General features: G+C 46.3%; 1 protein-coding gene across 1 annotated transcript in view; it reads left to right on the top strand.

Annotated features, from left to right (window-relative positions):
- Positions 1-18,927, top strand: part of LOC144138225 (pyridoxal-dependent decarboxylase domain-containing protein 1) — a 43,101-nt gene that overhangs the window by 10,208 nt on the left and 13,966 nt on the right. The window contains exons 5-12 of the mRNA XM_077670418.1: positions 1,856-2,210; positions 3,337-3,405; positions 3,953-4,159; positions 7,167-7,238; positions 9,135-9,290; positions 11,877-11,927; positions 14,381-14,458; positions 16,903-17,178. Coding sequence (XP_077526544.1) covers positions 1,856-2,210; positions 3,337-3,405; positions 3,953-4,159; positions 7,167-7,238; positions 9,135-9,290; positions 11,877-11,927; positions 14,381-14,458; positions 16,903-17,178 — 1,264 coding nt within the window. The remainder of the gene's footprint in view (positions 1-1,855; positions 2,211-3,336; positions 3,406-3,952; positions 4,160-7,166; positions 7,239-9,134; positions 9,291-11,876; positions 11,928-14,380; positions 14,459-16,902; positions 17,179-18,927) is intronic.

Genomic DNA, 18,927 nt, shown 5'->3' with positions numbered 1-18,927 from the left:
GCAATCTGTTTAAAGGAGCCATGAAGACAAAATCCAAGTTTGTTTTATTCGAAAGATTTCGTGTTTTATAGTGCCCCCAGTGCTTGTCCGGATACAAAGTATTCTTTAATCACTGAGAAATTATTCAATTTAAGTTAAAATTTTGATTTTCCCGCTAAATCGTGTGTTTTCCTGGTCTGCAATGACATCACAGGAACCGATCTGCAGCCTAGGGTGCCTGGAATCACGCGTCTGTCATACAGGGCAGAGACACATATACGCTGGTTCTACCATTTTGGGTCGCTCTTTCCACCGAAACAAGTCATTGCACAAAACCGCGCTAAAATTATCACTGCAATGCAGTTTGCTGGCTAGGTTTGAATCATCTTATGTGTTTCGCGTTGCTGGTTCTCGTGGGAAACGAAAAGAACAACTCGTTGTGAGCACATTGACCCAATTGCAGTGGCACGGGACCGTTCAAAGGGTGTCTCTACCCTGTACGGCGATACTGTGTCGAGGTATTCTGCTGCAACCTAGATGGCGCCACCATACCATGGCAAGCCGTTTTGTGCCTTTGGTTTGTTTTTGACCGTATTTAAACCTGATTTGTTTTTGTTTTGGGGGAAAATAATCGTTTCGTGAAACAGTGCTCGCTCGGCAAATATGTTCACGTAAGACACCGTTGCTTGCGTCAATCGGCCAGTGTCGTCTGAGACAACCCCAAAGCCTCGCAGTGCTGTGCAGCTAAACCAAGCATAGGGCACGCAGTACCCACAGCATTACGCATCATATGTTTACATGTGCTTTCGTAACTTCCACAGTTTGTCCCACCATTCTTATTGCTTTAAAAAGAATGTGCCCTAAATTTAAGCACAAATAGCTTGTTCTGCAAGCTTATAAGCTCAGCCTAATTTGCGTTTGCTTTTGCCGGCCTCCGCCAATCGCAGAGCAGGCTCGAATGACATCATAGGTTCAGTTGCGGGAAATGAGCAAGTGGGTCGCATAGCCATTCCCTTTTTTCCTAATTATATAGCTTATTTGAGCGAAGTTTACGTTAAAACTGGTGTCAGTATGATTCTAACGAGGCCGTCTTTTGAATGAACCAAACTTGTATTTTGTCTTCATGGCTCCTTTAAGGTTGTTGCTAAAAGCGACCATGACAATTAAGCCACGGCTCTAGACATCTGCTAAAAGTTGAAAATAATGGAGAAAGAAGTTAAAACTGCACAAAACATCCCCCCTCCCCCCTCCAAAATGTTTGACAAGTTCTCTTCACTGTTCCTTTTAGAATATTTTATCTACATATTCCACTCCTGGGCCCACCTTGGAAATGAAAGAATAGCAACAGTGACATCACTGTCTATGTTATACTTGATAAGCTGAGTTGCCAGTGTTTGCAGCAACAGTGACATCAGTGATGCTCTTTTTCAGATAGGTTTGCTTTCAAGGGAGATTTTGGAGGTGGAAATAATTTCTCCTGGAGTCCCCCCAAATGATATATTTTTTATTGGCTTATTTAACTGTTAGAGTAGTGTGTAGGGAGGGTATACTTTGGTTTAATCGTAAAATGATATCTTACGTCGGTATTAAAAAGGCAATTAAAATGTTAGTTATTGACCTAATTGGTTGAGTAACCACATTCTGCAACCACATTCAATGTGGCCACCTGTCCAATAGGGTAAATAAAACCTGTTTTTTTAACAATACTTCTTGAAACTTAGAAAAAAAAAGCAAGCACCCTGTAAATAACTGTGGGGATGTTTTTTTTTGTCTGTTGCCTAAATGTGACGTTAAAATTTGCTCCATGTGAGTTACCAGTGCAACAACGTTTCCGTGTTAACGGAGTTTCGTGGTTACTTCGCTCTCTTGCCGGCAGGAACTTCAGCGACATGCTGCGGCAGTTGGACGATGCGGGCAAGGCGGTGATCACGTCGCACGCCTTGGCCGCCTACATCTCGACGCTGGAGGTGCCAGCCCTGCGCAAGCTGACGGCTCGCATCGTCTCGGACACGGGCCTGTGGGTGTCGCGGCTGTTTCGCTTCTTCGACTCGGCCGTGTTCTTCCACGAGGAGTCGCGGGAGGGGCTGGTGCGGGTGTGCCGGCTGGCCCTGCACGCCAAGTACCCGCGCCTGGCCCAGGGCGAGGGCTACCAGGCCCTCCTGGCCAGGCCCCCCGTGCTCTACATCGGCGCCCACACCCGGGCCAGCCTCGGCCACCACCTCTGCTCGCAGGTACTCTAACACTGCTCTTTGTCGGGCCAGTTGTCTCTTTTAGGGGGCTAGTTGGAGCAGTGGTGTAATTGGGCCAGTTGGAGTGACTTGGCTGGGCTAGTTGGAGCAGCCTGACTGGGCCAGTTAGAGGGACTGATCAGGAGTGACTTGTTGGGCTATCAACTTGGCTGTACTAGTGGCAACAACTTCTAGCCTAGTATGAGAAGCTTGACTGGGCCAGTTGGAGCAATGTGGCTGGGCTAGTGTACTTCGGCTGGGCTGGTTGGAGTAATTCATCGGAACTGACTTGTAGGGCTAGTTGGAGCAACTTGGCTGGACTAGTTGGAAAAGCTTGACTGAGCCAGTTGGAGCAGCTGAGCTGTGCTAGTGGACTGAGCTAGGGAAGGGATGTGGCTGGGGTAGTTGGAGCAGCTTGGTGGGGCTAGTTGGAGGAACTTGACTGGGCTAGTTGGAATAGCTTGACTGAAGTAGCTCGCCAGAGGGGACTTGTCGGGCTAGTTTAGACCAATTGGAATGGTGCAGTGGAGTAACTCATTAGAAAAAACTTGTTTTTATAGCAACGTGAAAACTTGGGCGAGTTGGTGATGCATGTTGAACCACGGCGGAAACGATGAGACAAAGGACAAAAGCAAAAGGACACACGAAGTGCTGCATTGGTATAGTTGGAGCAGCATGACTGGGCTAGTTGGAGAAACTTGACCAAGCCATTTAGAGCAACTCTTTAGAAGTGACCTGTTGGTCTAAGTATTATATCCCTGTAAGGTGCGCAAATTTAAGTAAGCGTCTGCCAGTGCACTCGCCTAAAATGTCATCCAGACAGTTGCATGGATGGCGGTACGGTCACTTGCCAAAGAATGCTGATTGTTTTCAGAACACGCTTTTGGCTTGTTGAGCTAGTTAAAGTAACTTATCCGGGAGGGGGGGGAGACTTGAAGGGCTAGTTTGTAAGTCAATAAAGCATGCCCCATGGGTATTTGTGATGCACAGCCTTGTTTTCAACCTCTCTTCTTGTTTTGCGGTAAGAAATATTAAGCACTCTAGCTTGTCATTGTGTTGGTATTGCTGCACACTGGTCGTAGTATACCTTCTTTTACCGTGAAGAGTAACTGATGTCATTCCCTTTCAGCTGGGACTGCCTCTTTCATGCCTGAGGATGGTGCCCCTCACTGGCACGCCGGGATCCCTCTACCAAACAGTGAGTGGTTCTTTCAAAAAAATTAAAAACAAAACTTTATGTTGTCTGCGTACTTTTCTGAGTAAAGGTTGCCATTGGGCCAGTTTTAATTTGTTGAGTTGTGATGCTTGGCTCAGCCTTTTTCTGCATGTAGTGCATGGCCAGGAGTAAGCTGCTTTTATAGCGACTACTTTTACTAGTTAAACGTGGCTCATTAGGGAGCATGTGCAGTCAAGCCTCTGTAAATTAAACAGTGCAAAGATAGCAAAGCAGTCTGATACAGCTAAAATGCAGTATATGATATTGCAGTGTAAGCTCTTTTAGAAACAGTGCAACAAATCACAAAGGGCTCGCAGCTGAACAAATACTCCCATGAGGCTCCAAAAAGCAGTGAAATTATTACTAAATCACTCATGGCCAAATAAATATGCACTTGAGCTATTCACATGAGCAGTTTGTTCGCTTGAGTGAGAAGAAAGAAACCGCAGTACATAGCCGTGTAGCCTTCTTTTTGCGTTTGTTGCGAAGTGGCTCGTCCACCCTCTCCCTCTGCCCCTCGCCCACGCAGGACCTGGGTGCCCTGGAGCGGTGCATGGCGGAGGATGTGTCGCAGGGGCGGGTGCCCACCCTGGTGGTGGCCAGTGCAGGCTCCCCCGCAGTGGGGCTAGTGGACCCCCTGCAGGGCCTGCAGGAGCTGTGCAAGCGCCACGAGGCCTGGCTGCACGTCGAGGGCCACGCCCTGGCTGCCCTCTGCCTCGTCGCCGCACCCAACCTGGTATGCGTTCGTTCCCTTGTTCCGCTCTCCTTTGCAATCGTCATCGTCTTCTTCGCACTCTTCCTCCACCTCTTCTGCTTTCTCTTTGCTGTCGCCGTCTTGTTTGTTTTTCCTTTTCTCTTGTTCGTATTTTCCCTTCCTTTTGTTCCTTTCTTTCTTCTTTCATTCATACTTTCTTGTTCCTTTCTTTTGGTCGTTTCTCTTTCCCTTGTTTTTTCTTTTTGCATTGATTTAACAGCAGAGCTGTTTAAGCTCGAGTTACCTCTGTGCCAGGTGTCACTCAAAACTCGGTGCAGCAAAGTGGAGAGGGGAAGGTGCTAGGCCGAGAAGTGTGAGGGAAGGTGCTGACGAGCAGGTGTGGGGAGTGTGCGTAGCGGCACAGATGTTTGGGTGGGGAGCCGCACGTCAGGGATTGGCTGCACTGAGTAGTGTCAGCTCTGACGTACAGATGTTCTAGTTGAGAGAGACGGGGTGTGCGCTGCGGCATCAGTGTCCGATCTGCCGATGAGACAGGCCGACCTAAGAAAAGTCCAGCTAAATAAAGACTGTGAAGGCCATCACCTCTGCTGTTTCCTCAGGCTTCGCATCTCAGTTGCAAATGTGCCGAATTTCTTTCTTTCCCCTTTTTGTCCTTTCTTCCCTTTCTCTGTTTTTTTCCCTCTTCCTGTCTTCTTTGTGATCATCATCTTGCCCCTACACCTCCTCTTCTGCTTCTTCCACACTCTCTCTCCTCTTCCTCCTTTCCTGTTGTTTCATATGCCTTCTTGCTGTTTCATTTTCTTCTTGTGTTTCTTTGTTTTGATCCTTTATGTCCTCTTCGCCTTCCTCTTACTCTTTTCTTTATAACCATCATCTTTCTGATCATCTTCTTGTGCTCTGCACCGCGATACTTCTCTTCTGCTTTTTTGTTTGTCTTCATCTCAGCTCCATACCTGGTGCAGTGTGCATGCGTGGTATCCCACCCTCTCTTTCTCTCTAACTCGCCTGCTTTTCTTCCCACTTCTTCCTCTTCCTCCTCGTTTGTAGTCGTCTTGCTCCTCCTCTTCTTCTGCTTCTGCTTTCTTGTTCCCACACACTCCTTTTCTTGTTGTTCTTTCTTTTGTCTCTCTTTGGTTCTTTCCTCTCTTCTTTTGTTTCCCTCTCCCCATTATGCTTTTCTCTTTCTTCTTTTCCTCATTTTTCTTTGTTTTTGAAGAGTTGACCGTTTAGAGTTTTTCTCCAGCTTATAACGTCATCAAATGAAATGCATCTCTTGAGAAGTTGAATCTCACACAGTGATGGATTGTAGCTCCCATTGCGCCTGTTTCCCATTACAGTGTAATCTCAGCGATACGATTCTGGGTGATACGAATTACTACCCGCCGCGGTGGCTCAGTGGCTAAGGCGTTGCGCTGCTGAGCACTGAGCACGAGGTCGCGGGTTCGATTCTCGGCCGCGGCAGCCGCTTTTCTGGTGGAGGCGAAAAGCAAAAACGCCCATGTGTACGAAATTTCGGCGCACATTAAAGATCCCCAGGTGGTCAAAATTAAGCTGAAGCCCTCCACTATGGCGCGCCTCATCGCCTGCGTTGCGTCGGCGTGTTAAACCCTACAATCAATCAATCAATGGGTGATATGAATTTCGGGATGATACGAATTTCTGATAGGTCCCGGCGAAATTGAATTGTTTGCAAGGGAAAAATTTCGGCTCTTACGAACAGACCTGCGCAGCCTGGCGGATGATACGAACGCGCCGGCGAGGTGCCCGACTGCTGAGTGAGCAAGCGACGGCGACGTGCGTGCTCTTTCTCCAGGAATGGCTAGGCTGTTGTTTACTGCTGGCGAAAACGTGCCGCACACTTCACAGGCGTTCTGACGCTGCCGCGAAATCACCCAGGGGCGCGGCTGGCTGTGGCAACATGGCGGTGGCTTCGGCCGCGAAGTGGTGTGAGGCGCTTGAACGAGCACTTCTAACTGCTCTTTAAAATGCCTCTCAAGGCACACATGAAGTTTCTTGTGTGGTAAATGGGCTAATAATGTGGGCGAAAACGGTGTTAAAAAGCATCATCCGTGCCGCTAGTGAAAGCCTCCGTGAAATATCTGCCGGGGTGCTAAGCCTAAACATCTCCGGCGGAGCCAGCTGGCTGTCTCGAGTGTTTCGAAACTGCCGTCCTGAGGTGCACACCTTTCCACTGGCCCAAGTCGTCAGGCTCCCACTGCCATGCGCGTTGTGCGTCATTTTTCGACCGCAGCACAGGCGGCCGCGGGCGGGAAAATTTTGCGCGCGCAACGCCGACCCGTACGAATCGCGTGCAAAAACGCTTCTGTAGTGAGCTTTGGCACTGTGAAACGTCACGGATTTCTTCACGCTAAAGTAGGAAAAGAAATAAACGAAAACTTTTTTTTAGTGCTCGATTTTTGGTCTGTTGATTCATACGAATTTAGGATGATATGAATATTTTTCGTGGTCCCGCGAGATTCGTATCATCGAGATTTTACTGTATTGGAGTGTACACTAGTGAGAGTGTTTGGGAATGTTTTGACTAGCCGTAAAGTAGTATTAGTGGGATGATCAAGGCTTCTCTTTTTTCTTCTTTGGGTAATACACAATCAAACTTTGCAAACAGGTTCTTCATAATTTCTTAAATTGGTAACAACCGCACTTATAACTGCAGTTGCCCAAAAGTTGTCCGAAACACAGATGTAGTGGAACTCGGGTCTAACAGAGCAATTTCTGGTCAGTGACGTTTTCATTTCTGGGGCAAGCACACGGGAGTCCTTTTATTTTCACTAATTTGACGTGGGGCCTATTTAGTCAGACTGCAGGCATTTAACATGTTGTCTAGTAGGCTCCTCCTCTCCAAAAAAGAGGCAGTTAACAATATAATAATCTTAAAATGGTTTGTTCCTCCGAGAATTTTTCTTTGGAGGGACAATCAGTGTGTCAGTGTTTGCCTCTTTTTTTTAGGTGTTGTTGAAATATCATGCTGTTTGTACATTTCACGTGTTCTTTTCACATTTTTACGCAGCCTGCACGAACTGGAGACAGCGTCTCACTCCCCCTGGGAACATGGCTTGGCCTACCATCGATGCCTTACATTGTATCCTTGTGGCCTGTATTGTATTACTGTCACTACTATTTTAAAGGAGCCATGAAGAGAAAATACAGCTTCATTTAATTTGAAAGAACTAGGATACAGTATCTCACTCAGCTCCATTACAGCCACAAAAGATGCTTTTTTACGAAAAAAAAAGCAAGAAGTATTTAAAAACTTTCAAATTTTGCGCCACAGTGACGTGTTATGAGCAAGAAGTACGTCATAAGGGCCAACGATAAAACATAATTTTCAGTGCGTTAACTGCACGTTAGCATTCAAGTGACGCGGTCAAATGGAACTTGAGGCCCCATTACAGACGTCCAGTCATGTGTCGAGTTAGGCGGCCGCCAATCGCACAAACAAGGTCCCGTGGTGTCATAGAAAAGTTGCGGGAAATTGGCTAGGGGGTCGCGACTGCTTCACACGTTTTCTTTCATATCTCCGTTATTTGTTCGAAGATTGCAATGACATTGGTATCATTGTTATCGGGACTAAGCAGTCTTTCTAATGAACCCAACTTGTATTTTGTCTTCATAGCTCCTTTAACCTGTGTTCCTGCAAGAATATTTGCACGCGTAGGTTACCCATTTGCCGGGGGGGCTATCAACACTGAAATGCTCAAAATTGAAAGCTGAGGTGTCCCCTTAGTAGTGGACGTGGTGAAATCCCATCGAAGTAAGCCAGTTTGATGGGTCTTCTTAGCTTTAAAAGTTCTCATGTGATGTGCGACCTAGCTGTATCAGAGCCCTGCCATTGTCCCATAAAAGGATTCCTGAAGCGCTTTTTGAACACGCTGAATAGCTTTTGACAATGTGTCAAACTGGACAATGTTGGGTCCTGATCACTAAAAAAAGAAAACAAAAGAAAAAAAAGAAGAAAATGTGCAGGATTAAACAAGCATGTTTGTGCTTTTCAGACATACATTGAAGAAACATAGTGGCCTTATAGTAGTCGAAAAATGCAACGCCGATAGGATAGGTTCGATGGCTGTTAACTTAAGCGAAAAATTCATGCACCCCTCCATCTAACGACAATGATGGTTGAATGTAAAGGTTTCTCGTGATGGATTCCTTGGTTGGCCAATCCCGCACTGCGAGTATGTGCTCCTCTGGAGGTACGCACCACTTTTCTAGAGAGAGAAATAAACGTTTAATAAAATGAGCAAATTTGGTGCTAGATATACCGACGGCAACTCTTGGGTGGGCACTCCGTAAGCCTAACGGTTGGGTTCGGGGTGAATCGGTATTTGCTGCTTGGCGATCAGTGAGAGATATTTTTGAGTGGGTGCCGTTTGGAGGTGTTAAACCCCAAGATGTGGCGTTGGGCCTAATGTCCTAAACTTAAAAATGGGAAGTTAGGCCTAACGTCTTGTGGCTAACAGCCTTACGGCATGCAGAGCAACGCCATTCTTCTCGTGACGGGTTCTTTGGTTGTCGTCCGAGTTTTCCAAACCGCTTCGACCATGTCGAAATGGAGCAATCGGATAGACGCCGGCTTATAATGCAAGGGATGCATTATGAAGCCGGCGTCTATCCGACTGCTCAATTTCGACACAGTCGAAGCGGTTTGGAAAACGCGGACGACAACCAAAGAATCCATCACGAAAAAGCTTCGCGTTCAACCAATGCTGTTGTTTGGCGGAGGGGTGCATGTTTTTTTTTTTTTTTGAGATAGAAGAACATTTTGATGCTACGTCGTACCGAGTATTATTGGAAATTATTCACGAATTGTTCCATCAGTGCTCGGTGGTTCATAATGTCTTGGGTTCCAGCTACTCGATTCGTTCTCTAAATAGCCCTGTGCACTGTATAAAGCGCGTGACTGGTGTGGAGGGTACGTCCTTTTTTTTTTTATGAGGAGTCCTACGTCGTATTCCTTGACATTAACGGCCCCCGCCAGACGCTGTACAAGACGGGGGAGGCTGCACTGGTGCACGCGGCCGGCCTGAGCTCGTACAGTGTGCACAGCAAGCTTCAGTGCCTGCCCCTCTGGGTGGGCCTCCAGAGCCTGGGCCACCAGGGGCTACTGCAGAGGGTCATCCACTGCCTGCGCCTGGTGAGGAACGGGAGGGCAGGGGAGGCCGCGTGGTTGGCACTGAACCCGTCCTCCTCCTCTTGTGCCGATCGCCTGCTCTGCTTGTCTGCTCTTCTGTAGTCGTCTGCTGTGCATGTCTGCCGGGCTCGTCTGCTTGTTTGTCTCGTTCGTTTGCCCACCTTGTATGCTTTGCCCGTCAACTGTGATCATCTATCCTGCTTTTCTGCTCTGATAGTCTGCCCCGCTTGTCTGCTGTGCTTGCTGGCTCTGTCTGGTCTAATCTGTTGCCCGCTCTGCTTGTCTGCTCTTCTCTAGTCGTCTGCTTGTTTGTCTCGCTTGTTTGCCCACCTTGTATCTTGTATGCTTGCTCGTCAACGGTGATCATCTGTTCTGCTTGTCTGCGCTGATAGTCTGCCTCATCGCGGACTATGCTGTGCTTGTCATCTCTGTCAGTCTACTCTGTTTACCTGCCCAGCTTGTTTGGTACCTTCCCTTTTTGTGTCAGTTTGTGCTTTATGTCCCTGTCACACGGGCATTGAAGTGAAGTGCAATCGATTTTTTGAGCGCGCTAGACGCACCGCCGCTGCTACACGGCACATTTCAATCCCGATTAAGAAGTTGCGCCAGTTGCACTCACGTACGCCAGACGGCGCCAAATATGTACTTTGCATCCGGCATCTGGTAACTTTGCGTGGTCGTCCGTATAAGTAACTATAGAAATGCTATCGCCCATTAATTTGAGTCGAGTCACAATTTGTGGCGTTTGTACTACAGTGTAGACCGCTTATAACGTATGTCGCGGGAGCCGCAAAAATCCGCACTATAAGCGGTACCGCACTATAACCAAAACACGCGCGAATTCAACCAAATCGCCACCTATCTCTCAAGTCAACCTATATTTATCATCACTGAAACGCACAGCACTTAAAAACGAAGGCACGGTCTATATTTCGTGTTATTTTTAACATCAGCCGCTGCTGCAGGGTAAAAGCGCAGTCTCACAAACGGCGAGCGCGGCTTTAACTTCCTTTGTGTTTGTTTTGAGACCATGGCTGCGTTTTTAGCGTCTATGAACAGATGCCGCAAGACGTGATAAGACCGCCAGCGGGATTTTTTTTTTTTTTACCCCACCTTGTGTTCACGATGCCGAAGGCGGCTGCTTATCAGGGCAACGGAGATCTTCGGCTTCGCGCGGCTCGAATGTTCGGAAAGGGAAAGAGCGGTGGCTTATCTGCAACAACGTTCTAAAGCGTGAACCGCGTGGTAGATTTGGTATCGCGAAAACGTGCAGTGCACGCCAGCGCGGATACAACTGGCGTGGTGTGGGCGGCGCGGTAAGAGGCGGCAACATGGCGTCGGCACTGGCCGTGAAGCGGTGCAGGCAGTTCCAGAAAGTTCCAGCGACCGATTCTAACCGCTCACTGAAATGCCGCACGGGGCGCAAGAGAAGATGCTCATGCAAGAAAGGAGCTAATAATGTGGGCAAAAAGTGGAATATAAACTGCCATCCACGCTGCTTGTGAAAGCGCCCATCAAAAAATACCGCGGTGGTAAGCCTAAACATCTCTGGCGCGGCTAGCCGGCTCGGAGCGCTTCGAATCTCCCGCCATTAGGTGCGCGTCTCCCCATTGGTGCAAGTCGTCAGGCTCCTCCCACTGCCACGCGAAGAAGCCACCGCGAGCGCGGAATCGTCGACACGAACACGAAAAAAAAAAAAAAAAAAAAACTCATGCGCAACGTTGATGTGGACGATTCGTGCGCGAAAACGGGCCATGCGGTTCACGATTAATAAAATCAACTTGCCGCGCGCGGATGGGGAGACTGTCGCTATCTTCCGAGATGCATCAAGCAATGTCAGTTGTGGTTATCAGGTGCGCACGAACTAAAGGGTGCCTATTTTTTTTCTTTGGGTGTCTACGTTAGAGGAGGGCAAGGGGTGCACGCTGCGTTAGATGGCCGATTTCATCCGTTCTTTTTTCTTTTGCTACCCTAAAACGATGCCTCAGCTGTGCCGGTCGATCAGCAGACCCGCCGAAAAACCGCACTATAAACGGTATTGAGCTTCGGCCAACCGCATCTTAAGCGGTATGCTTATGCATTGAGTTCTATGGGAGGCAAACCGGTGGTCGCAAAAACCCGCGTTATATCCGGTCCCGCACTATAAGCGGTTACGTTATAAATGGTCTACACTGTAGTTGTCAAATTCTGTGCCGTTAGTCAGTGGGGACGTGAGTATCACCGCTTGGGTTTGATCGCTATTGGGTTCGATCGCTATTGAAACTGCCATGTAGCAGCGCCCGATCTGGATTGAGCTCGATCCGGATCGACTCAATCATGGTTGAAAGTGCCCGTGTGACAGGGCTATTAGCTTGTGTGACATCAGTGAGGACCTAGAGAAATCAAGTAAAGGAATAGATGAGAGCGTACGTCTTGAGAAGCCTACCTTCCTAATAAAATTGGGTTGCCAAGAACGGATATCTTCATTTTCTCTGTTTTTAAGCCTGTTTTCGTGCTGGTGCGTTTCGCTGCCGCTGCGGTGGATTCTGTCTGTAATTGTGAATAAACCTCAATCTGATTGCTTCTCTACATGCCTCTTCTTTCTTTTAGAGTGAAATGCTGCGAGATCGTCTGGACGAGATTCCAGGAATTGAAGTTGTGGTGAGTGAAAGATTTAACATCTTGCTTGGGCTTTTTTCAATGAGAAACGAGGAGCACCAAATTCTAGAATTGGCTTCGATTTGTGGTTTAGTTGACCATTTTTGGAGAATTCCCAAAGATGGAGTAAGTTCCTGCTGTTAAAAAGTTTATATCTACCTTAGATGCGGCCATGTGGCTCCAAAGAAAAGCTGTAGCACTTGAAACAAAAATACATCCAGTGTTCAAATTTCAGACCAGGATGAATTCAAATCAAATCGAAGTTTATTAATTTATTGTTAGTGTACAAATACATTGGAGTAATACAGGAAGAGGTTCCAAAGTGAAGCACTGCCAAGGGGACCTCTTGTTATTGAATGTATGACAAGTGATTCAAATTATCAGTTTAGCCTTAATATAAGCGTACAATTTACAAACAAATGCACCAAACTGGCTGTGGTACAGCCAAAGAGTGTTGCTTTATACACTATTACAAACAGTGTTTAATTCATTTTTCAGGTTATTAGCAGACCACAAAAAAGAAAAAAGAAAGAAAGAAAAAATGAAAAGAAAAAGAAACGTTTGATGCAATAATTAATACTATATTATAGCACAGAAATACCGATGAAAAAAAACAGATGGCTATAACAAATTACCAATACTCACTACTTCATCAACAAAATGACCACGGTAACAAAAACAAGCCAGAAACATTTTAAGCAGAATAAATACAGCATTTACTTAACGCAACATCAGTTAGAAACCAGGAAAGGTAAGTACGGTAAACAGAAAATAATTGATTTCAGGATAAAAATACCAGGCATTTTTCTGCAGTTATTTACACAATATGAATTGTTGGGTACACAACAGGAATTGTCCTTGAAGGGCCAAGTTCTTTTGAAAAAGCCGCGTAGGTAGCTGGTTGTTTATATTCTAACTGCTTGTCAACCTCCTTTTTGCATTGCAGTCTACTGTTCACTAACTTTCTGTAGAAGAACTGGTAAATTGAGCATAATCTATGCTCGGGGACAACATTCTGTGGCAATGCAGTCGAGGCTACAGAGCCGAACCATGCCGTTTCACTGGGCAGCTGGGAGTAGTCCAGCAAAAAAAAATTTGCTGGGTGTTACCTAAGCAATTCAGAAGTATGTGATCCTTATTTTTTATCCTTGAATTGATAAGGCCGCTAAATTATTAGCCAGAATATCTGAAACAGAGAGCGTTATTTTTTGGATTTTCCTTTTTTTTTTTTTTGGTTACGGCATTTGCCACTGGCGTCACCTAGGTTCTTTAAAAAAAAAAAAAAACATGGTATCCTCGTTGACGGCACGTGCCTTTTCCTCCAATGTCTCTCCACTTCATTCGTCGCATAGGATTTTTAAGAAGCTTGGGAACCAAAAGCTGTTCAGAACAAATCAAATAAGTGGTCTGCAACATGTGCGCCCTAGTGACGTAACTGCATTTCTGACGTAACTCCCTGTCGTTTCTGCATTTCATTCGGATCGCCAGCTTGCCGACGAAAGCAAGTGTACTGCCACATGGCTCAGGCCGGAAATTCTGAGTAGTACTCTGAAGTCCCCGAAGCATTAAAGCCTTCGTTTGGCGATTGGAAGACCACCTACAGTTACTTGAAAGACAATAGGGCAGTAATACAATAGTTTCACCCGTGCTGCTTTCTGATGGAAAGTGCATGAAAACTAGTGAGGCGCTATAATCCACGGTATAATTTATGAAGTCAGTCCGAGTTCTCCAGTCAAAGCGTTGGCTTGTGTATAGAAACAAATGAATACGCCAGCATGCTTGGTGATCGTGGATCATTGCACTCAACCACGGAGCTCATGGGAAGAAATGAACTGTAGCAAATGCATATCTGTCACGCCCAAAGTGAAACCGAAACCAGTTTATCGGGAGCTACTTTGGCGCAGTAATACAAAGCAATTGCTCCCTTCCCCTCCTCCCCTGTAGCTTTCTCTATTTCCAGAGAAAGTTGTCGCTGTGTAAAGGCTGGGTGCATTTGAGGCGGCTGCGGTGTATTTGGTCTCCTTAAACAATAGCATTATTCCTATTAAAACCACGTGTTAGAAGGCTGTGTAATCAGTTGAAGGGACACTGAATTGGCTGGAAGATTTTGTGTAATCACCTTATGAAACAAAGGTGTGTTCTCTTCTGCCTACTACAGACAGATCAAGGCTCGAGATAGCTTCTATCTATTCTTATCTATTTAGCTTCTGCTAAATAGATAAATAACGAATTACGCAGGTTAAATTGGTCAGTGTAGCCACAAATAAGACTTCAAGTCCACCTCAAAGTAGTATTTCAGAAACCTAAAATGAAGGCTTTGTATTTCTGATCCATTGGCTGAAGGTAGTGGATTGTAGCTTAACACAAGGCTTATGTGCCAGGAATAGGTGAACTCTGAAGAAGGATTGTAGCTTAAACTTATCACTTAAAACTGAAGCGCACATTCTCTTCAACAGGGCAAGCCCCGGGCACTTTCAAAGGAAGGCGAAGTTCTTTCACTGGCTGACGTCGTGACCAAGTCTGTTGGAACCCTGGTGAGTGAGTTGGTTGTGGGGTGGCAGTTGAGGTTAGGTTACCTTACATTTTCTACCGTATTCTTGCGCGTATAACCTGCCCTTGCACATAGCCCGCACCCCCACTTTCCGTCAAGGAATAAAAAAAAAAAATCCTCACTTATTATTGCCCGCATATTTTATAATAAAAGGCTGGACCAAAGCTACCACTCAAGCAACATTACACATTTGTTTATGCAAAAGAACTTCCCTGGCCAACTACAAAACTAGATGACTTACCGCATACATTTTTTCAGGTTGGTATATTGTTGAGCTGTGTGTGCGAAATAAGCACTGTCAACGGGATAACGTAGCTTAGTTTCTACTACTGCTGTAGGGGCATCACGGCCCAATGCGCATTGCGGTGAAGTTGGACCAAAGGAAATACCTCGCATATAAACAGCACCTCTACTTCACCCCTGAAATTTGCGCATTTTTGGTGCGGGTTATACTTGCAAAGATACGGTATATCCTACTACAGTGCATGGTGTGGATGCCATATTTGTGCAGAGTTCTAAGTTGACTATTATTGTGATGTTCTCCCAATGTTAGCGATGAGAAACAATGTTGCTCGGAGTTTGAAATACTAGAGCTTCATTTAATTGACATTAAATGACATCATCTTGTTTCTCCTTTTATTGTAACATGTACTTTAAGAGGTAACTGCAATAGTTGAACCACTTAAAAGCCATGTCAGGGAGAGAAAAGCACATTGTATGTCTTAAAACGAAGCAAGCGGCTGTATAGCATGTGCACAGACATGATGTGCTATGTGTGTTTTAAATGACTCCAATGCATGAAGCAAATAAATACTAGTGGCTCAATGGCATGGTGTTCTTGGATGTGCCATTTTGTCATTAGACTACCTTGTATTTGTTTTTGGACTGCCAAGACCTCTGTCATGGCTCTTGTGCCCATGTCTTTTATGGCAGTCTGTGTTGTCACATCATCAGCCTGTCATCATCATCATCATCATCATCAGCCACTGCAGGGCAAAGGCCACTCCTGTAGATCTCCAATTATCCCAGTCCTGTGCTAACTGTGACCGCTTTTTTCCCCACAAACTTCCTGATCTCATATGGCCACCTAATTTTAGTTCATTTATGTTGTCACATAAAGGAACTATAACGGTTACCTGATCATCATCAGCTAGGGGCTTCATGCGGTTGTTCCTTCAGGAAACGTGATCTTAAGCTTTTGCTTTTAAACCAACCTTGAATACGGTCGAGTTCATTTATTACAATATCCAAGTGCCAAGGAAATCCCATCATTATAACCGATAATTGTTATAAGCGGGTTACGGGAAAAAAAAAAAAAGATGAAACAGAGCTTACACGATTTTATTTGCGCACAAGCAAGGTCGTACTGCTACTTATTTGCAGAAAATAAGCCATAGTCGGTCAGCTTTGTTTGCTGCTCACAAAGCTTTTCAAGCACATGTATAAATGCTTTACTTAGCTAAGCTGAATGTCCTTGGTGGAAACAGAGTCCCCGAGGGACTGTGTCATGCGTTGGGCCTCCTGCGAAGACACTACCTGGGTAAACTGCAATACCGTGTCATCAGAGTCGTCGCTGTTGTTGCTGACGGCAGCACAAATTCGCGCAACGATCGCCTCTTCAGTGAGGTTTCGGACGTTTCCAAAACATAGGCCCGGATGTCCCATCCGCGGAAAGACGGAGGCAGTTGAACTGGCACCCAGTCAAATTCAAAGCAGCACGTGTGTTACCCAGCAACCAAATGCACGAGCGAGCTAGCTTGCGAGTGGGTGCAAGGACGATGCCAAATCGACGGCGCCGGGAGGGGGGTTCGGAAGGAAAGCTGCTCTCCTCCTCCTTTGCTTCCTTGCAAGCGGCGCAGTCGACTCGTTTTCCGAGGGGTGGAAAGGATGAGGCGCATCGCGGCTCACGGTGCATGCCGTCAGCGCAGAGAGCCTGCAGCCGCTTGCATTGTCGGGGCACGCTGTGACCGGATTCAATCGTTATATCTAATATCACGGCGCTGGAGCTTTGCAGTAGCGGTTTATTTTAACATAGAAAGCATACAAAAGTGGGCAGTGCCATAGTTGTTTGTTATATCCGATATATTGTTATAAATGGTATCGTTATAAGTGGACTCGACCGTACTTGGAAGAATTTATGCCGTTTGGGTGCTGCAGCTATAGCCACCGTTTTACACCCATTTTAAACTCTTTGTTTGTCAGTTTTTACAACAGAATTCTACCTTTAGACCAAACAAAATCACCGTAGCTCATCCTGCCTCAGTCTCAACTTTACTTGCGACGACAGAATGACGTTCTCATACTGAGTAGACTCAGCACTCAAACGAAGTTATGCATTGACTTGCCGTCTCTTGAAACCAAGGCCTAAAGTCCTCCGCGTTGCTTCTTGCCAACTTTTGTCGATGTTCCTCGATCCACCGTTCGCAGCTGCTGTTTGACGTGGTCGTGCCGGTGGTGACGTTCCGCTACCTTCCTGAAATGGCCCTGCGGGTGGAGGAGCCGAGTCCAGAGTCCGAATCCAGGGAGGAAGAGGCCGTGCCAGAGAACAACGGCGAGTCGCCGGAGCAGCAGCAAGAAGCCACTCCGACGGACGAGTCGACAAAAGCCACGGAGGAAGACAAAGCAGACACACCCGCAATGCCCGTGGAGGAAGAGGAACCTAGTCTGAGGGACTCGTCTTACCGCAATAATCTCAACTCTTGGGTGAGCTTTAATTGTTTTGGTTATGCGACGCTGCTCGTGTAGTTGTGTTCTGAAGGCAGAAAGGGTCCGTGATGACAAAATACATCTTTGTTCAGTTTGAAAAAATATAATTTTAAGTGCAGAGCACTTTAGGGGCTCGCCTTGTCGTCGTAGCTCGCTCGTTAGACCCAAGTAGAGCCACACAGTGTTCTGTTGTTGCAGCTCCCACAGAGGCTTCAAAAGCCAAGCAGTTTATGTTGTCAAGCGTTCAAAACTATTGCTGGCGCTCATCATACATCTCCCCGGTGTTTAGCGCAAAGAAAACTGCAGGTACATTAGAGGCAAAATATATGTAATTAACCGCCAGCGCCTGCGTTCATTTAGTTAGGAACGCTCGTTGGGTTGGTTTTTGCGATAGTAAGCGTGAAGAAGTGGCAGTGCAACGCCGGCACGTGCGGGAGGAAAAGCAAGCACAAAAAGAACAGAACTCCCGCTGGTGCAGTTTCAGGCGGGAAATTTGAATTGCATTATGTGGTAGCAGTGAGTGGATAATGGCACTATGGCCCATTATGGCGAATCACTGCTCTGCACTTCCGACAGCTTTCACATTGAGTGGAACGGCTTTGATTTTTAAGGGGCGTTCGGTTGAGTCATGATAAGCAAGGAGTGATTTAAAGGTGGCTTGCGATATGCTTGTATTTGCCCATGTTTTGTTTATAATGCAGCAATGCTTATAGTGTGGATTTTCGTGGCTTCCAAGGCATACTACACTGTATCTCGATTGCTTGTTTGAAGTTTGTGATAAAATTGGCAGCCTTGTTATCGGGACTAAGACCTAAACTGATATTTTGTCTTCACGACCCTTCAAAACTGCTTTTATTTTTTTTTCTCTCTCTCTTTCGAGTGATCCCTGTGCGGTCTTGAATGGCAAGCAGGGTCATCATGTATGGGTAGTGCGCTGACGTACATGATTTCACTTGTACTGGGGCTCGAAACTGCGACAGGGCGCAGATTCTTGCTTCTCCATTAACTGGGTGGTTATGGGAGAAGGAAGCAGCGTTGTTTGCCTGAATGAAAGGGTTACACGTCCTTCAACTTGGATGCTTGCTTGTGGATAGCATGCTTTTTAAAGGAGCCATGAAGAGAAAACACAACTTCGTTTAGTTTGAAAGAACTAGGATTCAGTATCTCACTCAGCTCTATCACAGCTCCAAAAGATGTTTTTTTTAACAAAAAAAAAAGCAAGAAGTATTTAAAAACTTTCAAATTTTGCGCCACAGTGACGTGTTATGAGCAAGAATGACGTCATACGGGCCAACAATAAAACACAATTTTCAGTGCGTTAACTGCACGTTAGCATTCAAGTGATGTGGTCAAATGGAACTAGAGGCCCCATTACAGACGCCCACTCATGTGTCTCCACGACAGGTCAGTTAGGCGGCCGCCAATCGCACAAACAAGGTTCCGTGACGTCATAGAAAAGTTGCGGGAAATCGGCTAGGGGGTCGCGACTGCTTCACAGGTTTTCTTCAGTATCTCCGTTATTTGTTCGACGATTGTGATGATATTGGTATCATTGTTATCGGGACTAAGCAGTCTTTCTAATAAACCCAACTTGCATTTTGCCTTCATGGCTCCTTTAAGCCAAGTGAAGGGGTTAAATTTTCACAATAGCCTCACGTCTTCACGGCGGTGCGTTGACGCAAGAAATATCATGCTTGACATCTTGATTTCGGGCATGCATCTTTGTGTTGCCACCTTCGTCACTGT

This window comes from Haemaphysalis longicornis, unplaced genomic scaffold (genome assembly GCF_048455015.1).
Source record: "Haemaphysalis longicornis isolate Haplotype H1 unplaced genomic scaffold, Haemaphysalis longicornis Haplotype H1 scaffold_5, whole genome shotgun sequence".
Taxonomy (NCBI): domain Eukaryota; kingdom Metazoa; phylum Arthropoda; class Arachnida; order Ixodida; family Ixodidae; genus Haemaphysalis; species Haemaphysalis longicornis.
Note: the sequence above shows the minus strand (reverse complement) of the source record. Positions and strands in the feature narration are given on the sequence as shown.